The following is a 20,591-nucleotide window of genomic DNA, read 5'->3' as shown; positions in this document are numbered from 1 at the left end:
TGAGTAGAGAGAAATGAGTCATTTATTGTTTAAACAAGGGAGCAGCTGTTAGTTTTTTCTAGTGTGTTAAAACCTTTAGTGACATCTATAAATGGAAAAAAGTCAATGAGCTCTTCTTTCAGCTGTTGTTTTAGCAGCTGACAGTACCTTTGACTTCACTGTGATGTAAAATAAGAAAAAAACCTTTACTCATAGATAGAGACCTTGGAAGTTTAAAAATACACAATTCACTGATCTGGGGGCATTTATTCATTCGACAAATATTTACAGAGCACACGAGGCCCTGGGGCTATAGCACTGAACAAAGCAAACCAAAAAAAATTCCTGTCTTCAAGGAGCTTATATTCTTTTGATGTTTAAGAATACCAAACTTCGAGGGGCACCTGAGTGGCTCAGTCGGTTAAACGACTGCCTTCGGCTCAGGTCATGATCCCAGGGTCCTGGGATCGAGCCCTGCATCGGGCTCCCTTTGCTCAATGGGGAGCCTGCTGCTGTCTCTCCCCCTGCTCATTCTCTCTCTCTCTCTCTCAAATAAATAGAATGTTCAAAAAAAAAAAAATACCAAACTTCGAAATTATACAGTATTTCTGCAGCCCCACTGAGTTCAGAAAATGTGACAGTATAATTTTGTAATAAAATAGTTCATGAAGAGGTATATATGATGTTATATGCATATAAACAAAAGATTTTTTTTTTCAAATGACTTCTTCATTCTGTAATTAATAGAGTGTTCTATTAGAGTCAACAACTTAGATTATTATCTCAGTTATATATTCTTTTTTTTCCTTGAATAAGCTTGTTTTCCAAATTATGCAGGTGATATAGCACTTCTTCCCGATTTTGCTGTGTTCTGTTGATAACATTGTTTGCATGGTGTTTCATCTGTTCTGTATTTTAACTTTTTATTTAATTTTTTTTTATCTTCACTTAAATCACAGGATATCTTTAGTAATCATATGTGATTTTTTTCTTTACCTTGTGTTGACTTTTAACTATTTCTATTTCTTTCTGGACTTGATTCATTTTAACCTTTTGCCTTTATGCTACTTGTTTTATAATTGTTTGCCACATCAGATCCTTTGTAGAGAAAGGGTATGAATAACTTAAATAATTTTATAATGTAATTCAATACCAATTATAGTTTTTCCACTTAAGAAGGATAATTTAGAATGTCTTAGAAAATTAGCAGTTTCTCTGCATTTGTTACTTCAATTATGATGGGGTATTGTTATTAAAGGTTTTTGTTTAATTATATTAATAGTACATAAACAGAAGTCTTTAAGTTTCCTACTTCTAAAAGAAAATTGTAAATACCACTGTTTTAAGTAGAAAATAAAAATTTGTATGTAACAGTAATTGGAAAAGGGGTTTTGCTTGTGAGTATTCAAATGAACTCACCTCATATTCTTGACCTTTGCATCATTAATTCAGACAGCCAAGGAGTTTGCCACTAGACCATTTTTAGCGGACTGACTCATTTTTACGATTCAGTTTTCTATCAGTTCAATAAACACTTTCTTTAAACATACCTTTATTGGCATATGTTCTCTAATGCTTTATGTATCTTAAAGCTTCCCACTGCATTTCAATCTCTCGTTTCTTAGCTGTTTCCTTAGTGATTAAAAGTTCCAGTTGTTCCCTTCAATCTAGAACAGCTGCAAGAACAACTCTTCTTTCCAAACTAGCTCTCCCGAATTCCCGTTGTTAGAGTTGGTGTCTATATTTAGCTGGTGGGATTAAATTGCAAAGGCTTCAAGCTGGGCAAAGCACACTGATCTGCCTTTTTACAGCTAGACCTGCGTGCTGCAAGGAGCTAAGGCCTTCAGTGTCCCCTTCCTTACCCAGGTCACCCACAAAATGGATTCCCAGCGGGAGCTCACAGAGGAACTGCGGCTTTACCAATCCACCCTTCTTCAGGATGGTCTAAAAGATCTCCTGGAAGAAAAAAAATTCATCGATTGCACCCTAAAAGCAGGTGACCAAAGTCTTCCTTGCCACAGACTGATTTTGTCAGCTTGTAGTCCTTACTTCCGTGAGTATTTTTTATCTGAAATTGATGAGGGGAAAAAAAAGGAGGTAGTATTAGATAACGTGGATCCTGCTGTACTGGATTTAATCATCAAGTACCTGTACTCCGCCAGTATTGATCTCAACGACGGAAATGTACAAGATATTTTTGCCCTGGCCAGCCGCTTTCAGATCCCCTCGGTGTTCACTGTCTGTGTTTCTTACCTTCAGAAAAGACTTGCTCCTGGTAACTGTCTAGCCATCTTAAGATTAGGACTTCTTCTTGACTGCCCGAGACTCGCCATCTCTGCCCGTGAATTTGTGTCTGATCGCTTTGTACAGATTTGTAAGGAAGAGGACTTTATGCAACTATCTCCACAGGAACTGATCTCAGTCATTTCAAATGACAGCCTAAACGTAGAAAAGGAAGAAGCAGTATTTGAGGCAGTGATGAAATGGGTGCGAACAGACAAAGAAAACAGGGTTAAAAACCTTAGCGAAGTGTTTGATTGCATCCGTTTTCGCCTTATGACAGAAAAATATTTTAAAGATCATGTTGAGAAAGATGATATAATTAAAAGCAACCCAGAACTCCAGAAAAAAATCAAAGTTCTCAAAGATGCCTTTGCAGGCAAACTCCCAGAACCCAGCAAAAATACAGAGAAGGCTGGGGCTGGTGAGGTGAATGGGGATGTTGGTGATGAAGATTTACTTCCCGGTTACCTGAATGACATTCCCAGGCATGGAATGTTTGTCAAAGACCTCATCCTCTTGGTTAATGACACAGCTGCCGTGGCTTATGATCCCACAGAAAATGAGTGTTACCTTACTGCATTGGCTGAGCAGATTCCCAGAAATCATTCTAGCATTGTTACCCAACAAAATCAAGTGTATGTGGTAGGAGGACTGTATGTGGATGAAGAAAATAAAGATCAACCTCTACAGTCCTACTTCTTCCAGGTAAGAAGCACTATTTTTATAAAAGTAGAGGCATAAAGGAAACTGTTATTTACCGTCCCGTCAGCTGATGTGTGAATTATTCAGGCTGCTTGTGTTTTATTCTACTTGATATCCTATTCCAGTCCCTTGCACTTTTGCCACCTCGAGAGCTGACAGAAATGCTTAAATCAGTTCCTTTCACTTCAGAACCTGAAGAATGAGGTTCTAATTAATGTGTAAGTGATGACTCAAGATTTTCTTTATACTCTTACCCAAAATGTCAAGTTTATAGCTGATGGTGACTATGATCTTTCCAAACCCGGTGTTTTAGTAAAACTTAAATTTAATCTTGTACCTCTTTTCTGAAAAACAGGTGAATGTATTTCCCTAAATCATAGTACTTTACACATTACAAAAATGATAATTGATCAGGTTTTCAGCCTTTTTCCAGGTTTTCTTGAACCGATCTGAAGTTCTTAAAGGTAGCATTTAAGTGTCATTTATATCTACTGCCTAAAATGTAATTTTGCTGCAAATGAAGAGAACTTAGTACTTAATTTACACTCTTGGGGTTACCTCCTGGGGAAAAGTACCTATACCAGTGCCATTAACTTGAACTCATTCATTATATTTAGAAATTTTTATTCATGATGATTTTTTTTCTAAGTAGGCTCCATACCCTGTGTGGAGCCCAACGCTGGGCTTGAACTCACAACTCTGAGATCAAGACTTGGGTGCTTAATGGACTGAACCCCCCAGGCACCCCATTGATTTTTATTTATTACAAGTGACCACATGTATTTGGATCAGAGTTGTACTTAGACATTATTACAAGTTAATCTGTTTTGTGAAACCACAAAAGTGCCCGAGAAAACAAATCCTCCAAACTAATAGATTCTTTGTGGTTTATTTGAAGAGAGTTTGTTTCATATTATCAACATGTTATATTTTATCAGTTTATGAAGGAATCAGCGGCTTAACCTTTATCTGTAATAATGCTAATACCAGGGGCACCTGGGTGGCTCAGTCGTTAAGCGTCTGCCTTCTGCTCAGGTCATGATCCCGGGGTCCTGGGATCGAGTCCCACATCGGGCTCCCTGCTCAGCGGGAAGCCTGCTTCTCCCTCTCCCACTCCCCCTGCTTGTGTTCCCTCTCTCGCTGTCTCTCTCTCTGTTAAATAAATAAAAAATCTTAAAAAAAAAAAAAAGTGCCAATACCAGTACTTTGTAGCTTACAGCTAGCTCAGAGGAGTTTGTTTAGGTCATAGCTACCCATAGCCTGAGGTTTATGGGCACTTGAGTTGGAAAGGCCAAAGATAAGTGTAGAATGTCACATCACAGTCACTGTGTGCTCTGAGAGCATGTGACATGCTGTGTATTCACAAAAATACTACCTTTAACCAGCTTTTTCTAATCTTGAAAAATGTAATAATACATGTTAATCATGATTCTTAATTTTCAAAGTTCTGTTGAAGAGTGTTAACTACGAAATATAAAAATAAAATAGAAGCCATAATCATAAGTATTTGAATGCATGCCAGAAAATTTCCTAAGCCCTAATTTTAAATTCACTGAAATTTCAGAAAAGCCAAATTCAAATTAAAAGGCAATAATTATATCTAGGAAGTAAAAATGACATCAAAACACAGATTGACAGGGGCGCCTTGGTGGCTCAGTCGTTAAGCATCTGCCTTCAGCTCAGGTCATGATCCCAGGGTCCTGGGATCGAGCCCTGCATCGGGCTCCTTGCTCAGCGGGAAGCCTGCTTCTCCCTCTCCCACTCTGCCTGCTTGTGTTCCCTCTCTCACTGTCTCTCTGTCAAATAAATAAATAAAATCTTTAAAAAAAAAAAAAAAACACAGATTGACAAAAACAAAAAACAAAAAATACAGATGGACAGATATCTAGAAATCATAGATCCAAGAAATACTTAGTCTTTATTCTCTTCCATCTTGTTACTAGTCTTGCTTTTATTGGTACAGCTTCACATTTCTGTTTTAAGAAACCTGTTTGATGCTCTTTATAGCTACAAAAACAGTTATACAAAGTTGAAAAGATCGACTTCCTGTCATTGCCCTTGCCTTGCTCCTTTAAAAAGGCACAAATATGGTGCCTGGGTGGCTCAGTTGGTTAAGCGACTGCCTTCGGCTCAGGTCATGATCCTGGAGTCCCTGGATCGAGTCCCGCATTGGGCTCCCTGCTTGGCAGGGAGCCTGCTTCTCCCTCTGACCCTCCCGACCCTCCCCCCTCTCATGTGTTCTCTCTCTCTCAGTCTCTCTCTCTCAAATAAAAAAATAAAATCTTAAAAAAAAAAAAAGGCACAAATAGTGAGCAAGATGCCAGGATAAAAACACCTGACTATAAAAAGGGTTATTTATGACTCACAAGAAAATGCATGTATGAGAATATCATATCAGGTTTTATATTGTATTTTTCTGCTTGGCCACATCTGTTTAAAATGTATTAAGTTAGGAATAATATGATCTTTGATTGTATGCTAGAAATAGACAATGAGAATTTTTTACCTGGGTAAGAGAGGAGATTTTTTTCATAAATTAATAGATTCATCAAATCTTTGAATAGCACCCCATCTTAAAGTAATCTTGGTCTAAACCCTGATCTTAAGGATGAAGAAACTAGAGCCAGAGAGGTTAAATAGCTTGACAGCTCGTCTGTGAAAGAGCCTGGTAGGCAGTCTCCTGTTACATTTGCTGTAGTAAGTGCCCTCACTGGGGGTGGTGGGGGATGTGGGCAGTACCGGCCAGCATGGGCAGTACACCCTCCGGTCTGAGATTATGATGGCTACTGTTCCCATTTAAAAAACAAACAGGGGATTTATATAGCTTCTATTTGAATATCACTTAAAAGCTCTGTGAGCATTTAGTATAAAGCCTGTCACAGAACCAAGACTTCATAAATGTTCATTATTTCTACTGGAGTACACACCACTTTCTTGATCAAAGGATTTGTTTTCAAAAATGAAAACATTACGGCTCACAATCTAGATGTTACAATTCGTGAATGTAGAGCTAACAATACATATGTGAGGAGTAAACTGCTCATCATATCTAGTCTTAATTAGTGCTTTGCTTTAACCAGAGTTACTGGCAAGATATACACAGACTTCTACGGAGATCCCTCCCTTGACCGCAGCCTTTAATATCTGCACCTACTCTTGGTATCCAGTTATTCTCGGGTTTATTCCTTTTTCTTCTGCTACACAGAAGTAGCACTACAGAGAACAACAAATCTGTAACTGCACTCCCTCATGAAGCAGTGTTCTTGTGCCTTGGTGTCCTAAAATGCAAACTGGAAAAATCTTAAAATGACCAATAGTAAATGCTGGAACCGACACCAGCCATACCAGAATGACCTGCGGGAGCATGAGCACTTAGAGAGCTGTCTTAGGCTTGCAGAAGTGGCAGTAGCAAAAACAAGCAAGTTGCTTCCTAAGATAATTTTTTTTAAAAAAAGAGACAAGGGTATTTCAAATGACTTCCAACAAAAGGCTGGGAGGTTAGAGCTGTTAACACCTGCCTATGTCAGAAGTCATAAAGCGAAACAGAGAGAACCTAAACAAATTTTGAAGGAAAGAAAGAAGATGTTGCCTAACATCCCAGTTGTCTGTGGACTGAGCGACAGGTCCAGCTGTCCTGGGTGCTGGCTTGGGGAGCGTGTTAAATATAGCATTCGGGGGTCACTCACATACTGTGACCCCTCCCTACAGTGACAACCTCTCTTTCCTCAATTCCCTCAAAGTATTACGATGCCTTTTTTGAACCTGAAGAAGGCAACAGGGGAAGAAACTTTGACAAGGAACCTCACAGTTCTAACTGACCTCTAGTGACTCTGTTCTCTCCTTCTTTTCTGCAGAGTTTGGTATTTTAAGTGAGCCAAGTAGATGTTCTCATTCTTCTTGGTAGTCCAGAGGTAAAATATGATACTTTCAGATTGCAGTTTTATTTTACCTGCAATATCTTTGACTATCTCAGTGTATTCTACACAACATGTAAAATATAACATATTTCTCGGTACAACTGTAACTTTTTTCTAACAAGTTCCACAATTCTTCATATGTTTTTCTTGCAGCTTGATAACATAGCATCTGAGTGGATTGGACTTCCGCCTCTGCCTTCAGCCAGGTGTCTCTTTGGTCTGGGAGAGGTAGATGACAAAATCTATGTAGTTGCAGGCAAAGACCTTCAAACAGAGGCTTCGCTGGATTCAGTATTATGCTATGATCCCGTGTAAGTTGACATGACGTTCCTGTTTCCTAAGCATTTAGGTATATGAATGCCTAATACATATTCATAATTTTAGGCCCTGGTACTAACTGAAAGCACAGAAATTCTATCATCTTTTCATTGCAGGGCTGCAAAGTGGAATGAAGTTAAAAAACTGCCTATCAAAGTCTATGGCCACAGTGTGATATCACATAAGGGGATGATATATTGTCTAGGAGGAAAGACAGATGACAAGTAAGTACCCTAAAATCCCCTTTTGGCTTACATCCAAATGATTTTTTTAAAACTTTGTGTTTTTCTTAAGTAAACTCTACCCCTAGTGTGGGGCTTGAATTCACAAGCCTGAGATCAAGATTTGCATGCTCTACTGACTGAGCCAGCCAGGCACTCCTCCAAATGATTTTTTATTGAGAGAGTTCTTTCCTCCTTTCATTTGAATCTACATACTGAAATGGGACTTGGTTCTCACCCGTAATATTGTGGAAGTTAAAGTTTCAAAATAAAATTTTGAAAAGCTATTGGAGGATATTATAAATTATTTCTAAGGGAAACTGAAGGGAAATTTAAATAAAATTTAAAAGTTGCTAACATGGGATCCCTGGGTGACTCAGTTGGTTAAGCGTCCGACTCTTGATTTCGGCTCAGGTCATGATCTCAGGGTTGTGAGATGGAGCCCTGCATCGGGCTACACGCTCAACACAGACCCTGCTTGAGATTCTCTCCTTCTCCCTCTGCCCCTCCCCCTGCTCTCTTGCTCTAAAATAAATAAAATCTTAAAAAAAAAAAAAAGTTGCTGAAGTGAACTTGTAGATTCCAGCATATTGCTAGGAACTAGCATGATATCTCCATCATAAGCATTCTTACAGTGAAAAAGCAGCATTTAGGAGCATAATCAAGTCTTTAATTGAGCTAATTTTTCATTATATTTCACTACATTAAAACCAGTGGGTTTTTGGGACACCTGGATGGCACAGTAGGTTAACCCTCGGACTCTTGGTTTCAGCTCAGGTCGTGATCTCAGGGTCCTGAGATCAAGTCCCTAGTAGGGCACTCCTAGTTGCGCTCCCCAAGTCGGGCTCCCTGCTCAGTGCACAGTCTGCTTGAGATTCTCTCTCCCTCTCCCTCTGCCCCTCCTGCTTGTGCTCTTACACTCTCTCTCCCTCTCTAAAATGAATTAATAAATCTTAAAAAAAAAAATAGTGGGTTTTCTTATTCTTTTGGCCATAACTAAATAAAAATTAAGTGTACCTCTGTAATGTAATACTTAAAATATAACTGCTAAGGCAATAGTGCATAAAAATATTACAGATTTATACTTTACATTCATAAAAGAGAATTTAGATAGATGAGTTTGAAACTGAAAAGCATGGGGACTGAAAAGAGGGCAGTTATTTCCGAAACAATGTTTCACTGACTTACTGCTGGAGGGAGGTGATATTCAAAACATTTAACAACTGGTCACAAAGAGGCACTGATCAAACAGAACTACTACACCTGGTTCACTCACTCATTCCCAGTCTCTTGTGAAGAAAACAGGATAAAAATCATATAACTTGATTTCTAGGCACTTCTCAAGGGATAGGTCATTAGGAAAAAGATTTTGTAACTCAAAGGGAGATGTGAGTTCAGAGTGCTCCAGAAGTCAGTTAATTAAACCAGTAGCCCATCTGGTAAAATGAAGATTTTCACTTTAAATAGAATTAATTTCCTGCCCCTGAAAACTGCCTAATTTGGCTTGTCCTCATTTGCGCAGGTTCCTTAATAAATGAAGATGTCAATCCTGGAAAAGGAACCAGAATTAAGAAATTACATGGACAAAGCAGGAAAGGAGAATAAAATATGGAAATGTGCTAGAAATAAAGATCTATATTCTGAGTGAATAATTAATGGTCATTATTAAATTAAAATGACAGCACAGGAAACGTGATTTTAAAAAGCAATGGGAACCTTAAAAAACAAACAAAAAATGAAAAAACAAAACAGAAACATACTCATGGATAAGGAAACGAACTGGTGGTTACCAGAGAGGGGAAAGGTTGAGGATGGACAGATAATATTGTAATAACTTTGTATGGTAACTAGACTTACCATGGGTGATCATTTCATAATGTATAACAATATCAGCTCACTGTGATATACACTTGAAAGTAATAAGATGTGGCATGTCAGTTATACTTCAATTAAAAAATAAAAATAAATGATTAATTGTTTAAAAAATAATGGGCTTTTATACAGTCTATCAATATTCAAAGATAACATATTTTGAAATTTTGATATTTTCCTTAATCCCAGCTATTCCCATCAAATAAATATTTAAAGGAAGGCCATATTATAAACTTAGTGCAAAATCTTATTTTGGATATTTTTCCTGACTAAATGGAATGGAAAATGTGTATTAAGCAGTGTTCTGACTTTGGAAATGTAGTGACCCTGCCAAATGATTTAAATTGTTTCCTTCAAGTGGTATTAGTAACTAGGAAATTGATATGTCAGTAAAAGCATACAGGTCTTGGCAGTAAGAATATATTAATCTTGAGAATATGATTAACCAAGACTACATTGCTTGACGAATGCCAAAGTCAAGAACTTTGAAATGAGTCATTATCTAAAAGTAAGCACTGAATGGCGCTAGTTAACACCACTGAATTTGAGGAACATGATTTTGTAATCATGCCCTTGTCAAGAAGTTTTAAAGTAGGGCACCTGGGTGGCTCAGTTGGTTAAGCGACTGCCTTCAGCTCAGGTCATGATCCCAGAGTCCTGGTATCGAGCCCCACATCGGGCTCCCTGCTCAGCAGGGAGTCTGCTTCTCCCTCTCCCTCTGCCACTCCACCTGCTTGTGTTCTCTCTCTGTCAAATAAATAAAATCTTTAAAAAAAAAAAAAGAAGTTTTAAAGTAATACTTATAGTCAAATATTAGAGGAAATGCTTCTACTCCCAATACCTGGTCTTTCATAAGACTAAAGAAAAAAGTTGTCCTCACAGAAAGTTAGGGGTTTTGTTTGTTTGCTTTTTGGCTTTACCAAATATATCCAGGGGCGCCTGGCTGGCTCAGTTGGTAGAGCATGTGATTCTTGATCTTGGGGTTGTGAGTTCAAGCCCCACATTGGGCATAAAGCTTAAAAAAGTAAAAACTGGGGCACCTGAGTGGCTCAGATGGTTAAGCGTTTTCCTTTGGCTCAGGTCATGATCTCCAGGTCCTGGGATTGAGCCCCGTGTTGGGCTCCCTGTTCAGCAAGGAGTCTACCTCTCCCTCTGCTCTGCACCCCCCCACCAGCACATGCCCTCTCTCGAATAAAATCTTTAAAAAAAGCAAAAGCAAATCAAAAAACCCCACAAATATATCCAGTTAATCAATTATTATTTAGCATTTTGAACTCCCATCACTAAATTATGAATAACTTTAATGAACCATAAGGAACATGCTAAAAATAATTCAGATGAGTACAGGTTTTCCTGGTAGCATTTAGCATGTAAAAACTGTTCTCATTACTCGTCTACTCAGATGACTATTTGCCTAATCTATAGTCCCAGATTTCTTTTTTTTTTTAAGATTTATTTATTTATTTATTTGACAGAGAGAGAGAGACAGCTAGAGAGGGAACACAAGCAGGGGGAGTGGGAGAGGGAGAAGCAGGCTTCCCGCTGAGCAGGGAGCCCGACGCGGGGCTCGATGCGGGGCTCGATCCCAGGACCCTGGGATCATGACCTGAGCCGAAGGCAGACGCTTAACAACTGAGCCACCCAGGCACCCCTAGTCCCAGATTTCTTAAAATGCATTGGTATATCAGTATATACTAAAATGAAATGAGCCATCATATTACATAGTTAAATTTAAAATACTTTCATACCTAATTATTTTTTTTAAATTAACTGATTCATTCCTAGGAGATTCAAATAATAAGATAAACTTCACATTTTTGTTACTTGGCACAATAAAGGGTTTATGAATTTTTTTTAACTCTATTCCTGTCTTCCATTGAATTTAGCAGGAGATAGGATTAAAATCTACTCTGCCTGGGCAGTTGCCAAAAGGAAAGTTATCCTACCTTCCATTAGTATAATTAAGTTCCCCACATTTGGAATTGTCCTTCACTTGTGTCATGTTCAGATTAAGAATACTTCCAAGTTTTTCTAACTCTGTTTGATGTGTTTCAGATGGGAAGCAAAGCTAAATGATTAGTGAAATTGCTTCCTTCAGAAAAGGAAGGTTCTAACCATTTTGTTGTCTTTTATGTTTACAGAAAGTGTACAAACAGGGTGTTTATCTACAACCCAAAAAAAGGAGACTGGAAGGATCTGGCTCCAATGAAAACCCCCCGTTCCATGTTTGGAGTGGCAGTGCATAAAGGCAAAATTGTGATTGCGGGAGGTGTCACTGAAGATGGTCTTTCAGCTTCAGTGGAAGCTTTTGACCTCACAACCAATAAGTGAGTTGCTATATCTTACTACAGCGTATGAATCACTCTACTTTCTAACTCTGGATGAAAATTAAGCTTTCTAATTAGGACATGGGGAGAGGAGAGCAGGGAGGCAAGGATTAAGAGAAAGCATCTGGATCTGGGTTTCTTCTGCTCTTACTGGGTGTGAAATGCCTAACATTCTGATGCATTACATGTGTTTGCAACTTGGAACACATAACCCTCAAGTTAATGCCAGAATGTCCAATTCATCCTTGTTATTAACTTTTGTGAATTTAGTCACGCAAAGGCAATACTTCTGAATAATCATATGCATGTGGATGGGTATACATGTCCCCATACGGGTTATTTGATTTGAAATATGTAGTTTAAGGATGGAAAGACCTCCACTTAGCTTGTGATGTTTGTAAAACACGAATGCTTCAGAAATTTTTTTATGCTCTTTGTAATTTTCCTAAAATATTCATATATAAGGTTTTACTCGCTTAAAGTTAATGTGAAAAGATACTTGACAGATATTCTTTATGTAAAATCAGTCTTTTTCAAATTTTTGAGCTCACTCATCTGGGTAAGTATATAATTTTTATACTCATAGTTTAGCAATGAAGAAAAATTAGAGCACTGTCATTACTTTTTTAAGGAAGCATGTTATGCCTGATTACAAAATAGACTTTAGTATCTGAAAATCACCAAGGAATTTTTATGGGAGAGGATTTAATGATCATTAAAAATCATCTTTTTGGAAAACTATATAGTATGGGTAAACACTCATAAGACATTAAAAAGCAGCACACAGAATTGTAAATACTTTATGTTCTTAGTTTTTTTTATAGGTATGTATAGATGTTTATATTTAAATTTGTATGCTTTTTGAGAAATAACAAAATTACACTAAAATGTTCCTTGTGATTATTCTGGAGGCTATGATCATGGGTGGTATTTGTTTTCTTCTATACCTTTCTGTATTTCCAGGTTTTCTACAATGTACATATACTACTTTTATAGTTAGAAAAACAGATAATATGTTTAAAGGTCCACTTTTAATGCCAGAGTAATAAAATAGAGAGTTGCCAAAATGATTAACTCATTCTAGACTCTTGATCCTTCCAACTAATTCGATTGATTTTATCATTAGTTGTCATGTGGCTGTTAACATTAAAAAGTTCCCTTAAATCCTTTATTTAAAAAGATGATGTATAAGTCATAAAAAAGAAAATTACCAACCCTAGTTTCTAAACTAGGATAATATAAGGTTAGTCACATGCCTTTATTGCAAAGGACTTAAAGATTTCTTGAGAAATGACAGAAATCAGAGTTTCTCAAAATGTATATATATGCATTCAAATGAAATCCAACACCGTAGGACCTAGGAGGCCTAGAACTGCCACAAAATGCCCCCTGTTTATAGCACCATTGCTGAATATGCTAACTGATGAAGGTGAAATTTTCTGGGAGGACATATTGAGAGCTTTATATTTAATCTGGCTGCATCTTTCAAGTAAAGGAATATTTAGGTATTTTTCAGTAACAAACTCAAACCTAATTTTAGATGCCTTTGCTACTTGAATTTTTAAATTAAAATTTTATATAATTGTTCAGTAAATACATTTGACATTTCCTTAGGTTTTACATTGACTCTATTTTCAATAATTCCTAGATGGGAGGTAATGACTGAATTTCCCCAAGAAAGAAGTTCCATCAGTTTGGTCGGCCTAGCTGGGTCCCTGTATGCCATCGGTGGTTTTGCCATGATTCAACTGGAGTCCAAAGAGTTTGCACCCACTGAAGTCAATGACATATGGAAGTAAGTTTTTTTGACTCCCATTTCTGGACCAAATATTCAATCAAATAACTGGTAATGGATAAAATAAACAATTCTGCAGTAAAGAGTAGGCCAGACTTTCCCAACATGTATGCTTCTTCTTGGTAGTAAACACATTTTGAACCTAACTGGACTTCTGCATGTGCCACTTACTTGAGGATCAAGTACTGCTTCTAACTGTGCCTGGGGAAGGACTGTTCTCGGCCTGTAAATCAGGAAAATGAGTAAAATGAGACATGGACTGGTGATCCCTTAAGCTCCATTCTAGCTCTAAAAGTGTAATGCTCTAGGCATCCGGTAGAGCAAAGGCTACTTCCAAACCTTTCTACTAGAGAGTACTTTATTTCCTAAGAAAAGAGAGTTCTGAAGAAACATTTAGCTTCTTGAATTTTCCATGAATTCATTAATCCTATTTTGAATCTAATTTAAGTGGTTTTCCAGTTTTTGAGGATTCAGTTACAGAAGTTTTTCAAAAAGAAAAAAGTGAAAAGTAGCAATCCATTTTACCTCCCAGATAGGTGCTGGGCAGATGTCCCAAGTATGACACTTGCAGTTGTTACTCAGTTGAATATTTTAAAGTTAGGCTTAAAACGAATGTAGTATTTCTACAGTGTGTGGGGGGTGGAAAATTTTACCATCGTTTCTAATGCTGTGACTGCCGCCTGGAGACCAGGGTATATACAAGAAGTCTTGGGAGCAGAAGTGTAGGTTGTGTTCTGCACGGAGAGTCACATAGTTGGGCAGGGCATACAGTATGCAGATGTCTAGTTACCTTAGGATACCGCATGGTCTGCCAAATGGTGCCTGCTGCCTTCAGCCCAGGAACTGTGCTTGCTGAGAAAAATTTATAGGAGGTAGATCTCAGTTGCCTGAGATGAGCATTAGTGAATTCATACTGTACACTCATCAGAAATTGCCAAACTCATGCTTGAAGGCCAGTCCTCACTCTCAAGGATGGATGCCCTTACCTGGTCTGTCACCAGATTGTCCAGAACCTCAGACATACTCAAAGGACGGTCTATGACCAGCAGTGGTAGCATCTCCTGAGAGCTTAGAAATGCAGAATCCCAGGCCCCACCCCAAACTTAATCAGAAACTTCATTTTAACAAGATTCCCAGGTGATTTGCATGCACATTTAAATTTGTAGGTACAGCTTTAGAAGAGTGATCAATGAAGGCATACCACCAAGGCTGAGAGTGGAAGTGGTATTGGTTCTATACCTGACCCAGCACATGCCTTATTCCCTGGTGAACAGGAAGGCTGAAAGGCCCATGGCTTAACCAAGCAATTATTTTATGCATCAAACATCATTTCCTAGTGTTGTTGTAATAGTAACTAGCTGTGTAGAGGGCAAGAAAAAAAAAGTGGCTATAAAGGGAAGTTGACTATTAACTCATCTCCCCCCAAAAAAGGAGGAGGAAGAAAAAGAAAGTGGAAATTTCCAGGGAAGAAAGAGGTGAGACTTAGGGAGAAGTTGAGATGGAAAAAGACTGGAAGCAGTAGGAAAAAAAGAATGAAATAATGGAGGGCTGAGAAGATCAGGTTTTTGGAAAACAGGGATAAATACCAACAGTGAATAGGCAGTGATTCTTAACCCTGGCTGCACATTTAAATCACCTGGGATGCTTTTAAAATATACCAGCACCTGGACCTCAATGCAGGCCAATTAAATCAGGATTTCTGCAGTTAGGTCCTAAAACCTTCTCAGGTGATTCTAATAGGCAGCCAGGGTTGAGAAACACTGATGTTAGGGAATGGTGCCATCAATCAGCTGAATCCCACATGAGCCTGTACGCTTCCTAATGGTGACCAAAAGCCAAGTTGTTTCAGCAGGAGCATGTTGTAGGCAGCAAAGGAGAGAGAGCATCTCTGCTAAAAGTAGCCCTTACCTTGCTGAGGGGAGCCTGAAAAAGGGATCCTCTCTGATGATGGTGTATTTTGCAAGTAGGGCAGTGGTTCCCAAGGTTCACCTCGGGAGCTTCAAAAAGTACTGTCCCCTCTGTCCTACCTTACTGACTATGATTTAATTAGTCTACAGTATAGTCTGGGCTTTGAAACTTTCAAAAGACCCCTGGATGAGTCTCATGTGCAGACAAGTTTGGGAACAACCAGACTGGGGAAAGGCAAGAATGAATTCATCACTGACTGTCTGGCTGTAAAATTTTTAATCTAGGTATGGGTGTTTTCCGCGCGGGTGATAAAATCTAGGGCAATAATTCTCAAATCTTGCTGCATATTAGAAATCACTTCGGAAACTTTAAAAAATGATCATGCCCAGGCCACATGCCATACCAGTTAAGTCGATCTCTGGGGGTGAGAGCCAGGCATCAGTATTTTTAATGTCTCTAGGTGGTTCCAAATGTGCAAGTCAAGTTTGAGAACCAGTGATCTGCTGTGGTTCCCAAGGCAGCATCAGCACCACCTGGGTACTTGTTAAATATGCAAATTCTCAGACCTTACCTCAGATCTACAGAAACTCTGGGGATGGGGCCCAGCAGTCTGTGTTTGAGCAAGCCCTCCAGGTGACCCAGATGTGTGCTAACATTGACAGCAACTGACCTGCAGAAAGGTGGCGGCCCACTTGTCCTCAACTTCCTAGTGAATCTACCCACACATGCAGAGATGAAATTCAAAGACGAAAACTATCGGTATACCGGTATAGCACCTTCTAAACCTAGAGACCCTCTTGGTGTGATGTGTAAAAACCTTTTTTTATTCTTGTATTTTTTATTGAAATCTTCCCATTATTTAGGATTGGCCAAGCTGAAAGTAAAAATATAACTGCTAGGAAGCAAATGCTTTTAAGACTCATTTAACCTCCTATTGCTTAAATGTGGTCACTTTTTCATTAGGTCTTTAAAACTATTCCTTATCTCTTAGTGTGTTGCCCCAAATTTTGTAGAGATAATTAAGGGTTCTTCCCTTTATTAGTGGTAAAATATTTTTGTCTACTTTTCTCAACATAAAAATCACTTAGTGCTCAGTGCAAATATTAAGATTAAATTTGGACCACTGATGAAATTAAGTCAGATAGCACATATCTTACATAGGTATTAGCCAACTTTTTTAATTTTTTACTTTAAATCTTATTCATCATCATCGAATGATTTGGGGGTATTTCCTATGGGTCAATTATTGATAGCTTCTGAAGGAGGGAGGATACTAAAATGCATAAGATGTTATTTGCCCTCAAGTACCCTTGAGCTTGTTGAGAACATAAATATAGGGGAAAAAATTAAAGGAATGATAACTGCTATAATAGATACTATACAAAGGACAACATGAGAAACGAGGGGAAACTACGAACTCTGCTTGAGGAGGGCGAGAAAGGCTTCAGAGAAAAGGCAGCGTTTCGGAATTCGTCAGGCAGAGAAGGCATTCCAGGCACCAGGCAGAAGAGAGGCACACATATTTCAAAGCAATTCAAGTTCCCTGCATCTTTATAACCGTGACTAGTCCCCGCAGGAAACAACCCAATGTTAGTTCTCACCTAACACCAAGTGCAAAATCTAAGAGTAGTCCTCACACGGGACATTAAAGCAGGAGGGGAATGGATTCTTCGGAGGGATCCCTACTGTTAGGTGCCATGCTCCACACAAGTATATTGGAACAATTGAAATTATAATCAAGGCGACTAGCCATCCCTGTTCTTCCCAGTTCTTACTCTTAAGGTAGTCTGCTGACCTTGACTCAGAGACCAGCCATCATCATCTGTCCAAAGGTGAATAACTGATTGCTTAACTGTTGATTACTCCTCATCTCTGAACAGTCTTTGATCCCCAGAAAAGGCTTAACTGCCTAAGCATCCCGATTAAATACCATGGCAGGAAGTTCAGACATACGCTCATTCAGAGAAGGCATATTTGGGGAGGAATTCAAATGCTACTCTACCAGTCAGGTGCATGCTCCTCTGGACAAGAGCCAGTAGGGTTTTCTCGAAAACCCTTATTTGTATATTTAATACAAGGAGACCTACAGAACTATTTAAAAACTGCTTATTGATTACTTTTCTTTTCTCCATCAGGTATGAAGATGATAAGAAAGAATGGGCTGGGATGTTGAAGGAAATACGTTATGCTTCAGGAGCTAGTTGCCTAGCAACACGTTTAAACCTCTTCAAACTGTCTAAACTGTAAACAGGGAGGTGAAAAAACACAATAGAATGGGATGTGTTTTGTTTGGAAATAGGGCTTTAATTTACTCTGTTTTCAAAAGCCTATGCAGAGATTCATGTAGAAATTATTCACTAAGTAACTGTCCATGAGGTTAGCAGTGGGCATCAAAACCTCAAAGTCACTGAAATCTTTGGTGTAATGATCATTGTTTAAAACCATTTTCTAGTAAGAAATTAAATATTAAGTTGAATGGATTATTTCTTTTGTTAATCTGTCTCAATCAATTGTAAAGGTTTCTAAATTTGAGTTGTTTACTAATTCTTTCATTTGCATTGTTACGGTAACTTCACACTCATTTTTTATTATAAATTAAATTGGAAAGAAATATGTACATCTACATTTTAATGTTTAAAGTATCAAATATCACTTTCCCTTGTGCTTCAAGATATGACAAGAATCCTATGCATTATGTTAAAGATTACATGCCATGAGAAAACTTTGGAAATGCTTTTTAAGAAGTATAATAAGTGGGTCTCATCTGAAGGAGAAAAATCTCTAAGTAGTCAAATTCAAGGGGTCTTTTTTCTCCATTCCTTTTGTGATACTAGTATATTGTTCATGATTTAAATCAAATTTAATTTTTTTTTTAATTTAAAACCAGTAAACCACAGTCTTCAAGCTCCTAACTACAGTATCTGTGATAGAAGGGTTAAGGATTGTCCTTAGGAAATGAATTGATTGTTTAAATTGCTGGGCATTAGTTGGGGCCAGTGAGGGTACTGGAGGAGGGTATGTATTTGTTGGTTTAAGTTTTATCTATTTTTTCCATGAAAGAGCTACCTATTCACAAATTTTGATAGAAAGAAAGGTGACTGTATCATTGCATTTTCTGGGATATAAAACACCATATTCAAGATGTCGTTCTTAGTGTACACACTAAGTTGACACCTCGGTCTATCCACAACCATCACATTCAACTCTGCAATCATCAACTAAGCATCATTAATGGGTTTCACATGCTTTCATAGACATGTTTGACTTCTATCGTTACACATCTTATTTTCTGAGAAACCTGACTTGGAACTAATTTGGAGTGTTCAAGCAATTTCATAAAGAACAGGTGAGTGTTCATACAGCTTTATTGTCTCTATGGAAACATCCAATAAAAACCAGTTTTACTTTGGATCTCTGAAGTAGAATCCTGGGTACTTTTCTGTATTGACAAATACTGCTCTAGACTATACCACGATTATACAATCAACAAATCCTGAGGGTGGGAAACTCCACAGGTTGTTCAGCAGAAAAACTGGAAGAGAAAGGGATGGTGGGAGATGCTTATAGATTAAGACACACTTAAAAGCGGGGGAGGTGCAAATTATGGTGTCTATAGAGATGCATACCTGAGTGATAAAAACTGTTACAGGAAGTGCTTACTATAAAAGCAAGAGAGTGGTTACTATTGGGCAGAGAGTGCTGATCTATACAGACATGAGATTAAACTGTAAAAATAATACTTTGCAATGATGAAAATGTTCTAGAATCAAATAGTGGTAATGGTTGCACAAAAGTGAATATTTTAGAAACCACTGCATTGTATATTTTTAAAAGGGTGGATTTTATGGTATGTTAATTATATTTCAATGAAAAAAAGAATGCTTTAAAAAAAATGCTTTTAACAACTCCAGTTATGTAAATAGAAAAACCATCAAACACAAAATATAAGAGTATATATATAAAGAAAACCATTTGAATCAGGCAGCCTAGAGGAAGACCAGTAAGAGATGTGGTACATGAGACATCAGAGTATGTGTAACAGTAAGTGAAAGGTACAACAGGGTCATTTAATCAAGATTTCCATGTATTCAAAGTATACTATAACTGGGTTTTCATTTATATCCAAAAGAAACAATTTATAATCCTCATCGGTCTAATCATTTTATTCTAAAAGTTGCTGAGTAAAATATTTTAACCTATTCAGGGTTTATTTCTCATAATTTGCTTGGGAAAGAGAACACATTCATGAATATAGAAGACAAACACTTAGAATTTAGCATTTCAGCTAATACAAATGAATATCATAAGGAAATCCAAAATGAGGGAGAATGGTTAGGGGAGACATCTTTCATTTGCTTACTGTTTTGATCCTGTTTTTCACAAAAGGTTCTGTGAAGTTTACATGTTGCAAAACGATTATGTATTGGATTTCACATCATGCAAAGTAATGATTTTTTTTTTTTTAAGATTTTATTTATTTGAGAGAGAGAGCGAGAGTGCTCACAAGCAGGGGGAGTGGCAGGCAGAGGGAGAAGCAGGCTCCCAACTGAGCAGGGAGCCCGATGCGGGGCTCAATCCCAGGACCCTGGGATCATGACCTGAGCTGAAGGCAGACACTTAACCAAATGAGCAATGCAGGCATTCCATGAAATAACAATATTTTGAACAAGTACTTCAACTACACCTAAATCAAATATCAACAGACCAAAATCTATGCAGGACACATGTTTTATAGCTATGCTTAAGACTCAAGGGTACCTGGGTGGCTCAGTTGGTTAAGCGACCGCCTTCGACTCAGGTCATGATCCTGGAGTCCTGGGATCGAGTCCCGCATCGGGCTCCCTGCTCAGCAGGGGGTCTGCTTCTCCCTCTGACCCTCTTCCCTCTCGTGCTGTCTCTCATTCTCTCTCTCTCAAATAAATAAATAAAATCTTAAAAAAAAAAAAAAGACTCAAGGCACTCTGGCTACCAGCTTAAATGAACTTAGATGGTCATGAAGTCAGAAGACAGCAAGTTTCAGATGCTAATTACCTACATTCCCACCAGGTGGCCTGAGGATAGTTACAACATGGCTTTCTGTCCAGCACAAATACATCACTATTGGAAGAAAGGTTAGGGATTATATCACATAGTAGACCCTTAGTAACTATTTTATTGAATAAATGTGTTGTAAGACAAGAGAAAATCATTATTCCCCCATCATGGGTAGGATCAGACCAGGTCAAGATCAGTCCATTTCCCACTCCATATCTTTTCTTCCATTTATTTA

General features: G+C 38.0%; 1 protein-coding gene across 1 annotated transcript; it reads left to right on the top strand.

Moving 5' to 3' along the window:
- Positions 1-1,767: 1,767 nt before the first annotated feature.
- KLHL41 (kelch like family member 41) lies at positions 1,768-18,733 on the top strand. The gene is made up of 6 exons (XM_035007823.1): positions 1,768-2,967; positions 7,035-7,192; positions 7,316-7,423; positions 11,434-11,619; positions 13,268-13,414; positions 17,458-18,733. The coding sequence occupies exons 1-6, from the start codon at positions 1,858-1,860 to the stop codon at positions 17,567-17,569; spliced, it is 1,821 nt and encodes a 606-aa protein (XP_034863714.1). The 5' UTR covers positions 1,768-1,857; the 3' UTR covers positions 17,570-18,733.
- The last annotated feature ends 1,858 nt before the right edge of the window (positions 18,734-20,591 follow it).

The sequence above is a fragment of the Mirounga leonina genome, unplaced genomic scaffold, assembly GCF_011800145.1.
Source record: "Mirounga leonina isolate KUSES-001 unplaced genomic scaffold, KU_Mleo_1.0 Mir_151, whole genome shotgun sequence".
NCBI classification, from domain to species: Eukaryota; Metazoa; Chordata; class Mammalia; order Carnivora; family Phocidae; genus Mirounga; species Mirounga leonina.
This window is presented reverse-complemented; position numbering and strand designations above follow the sequence as displayed.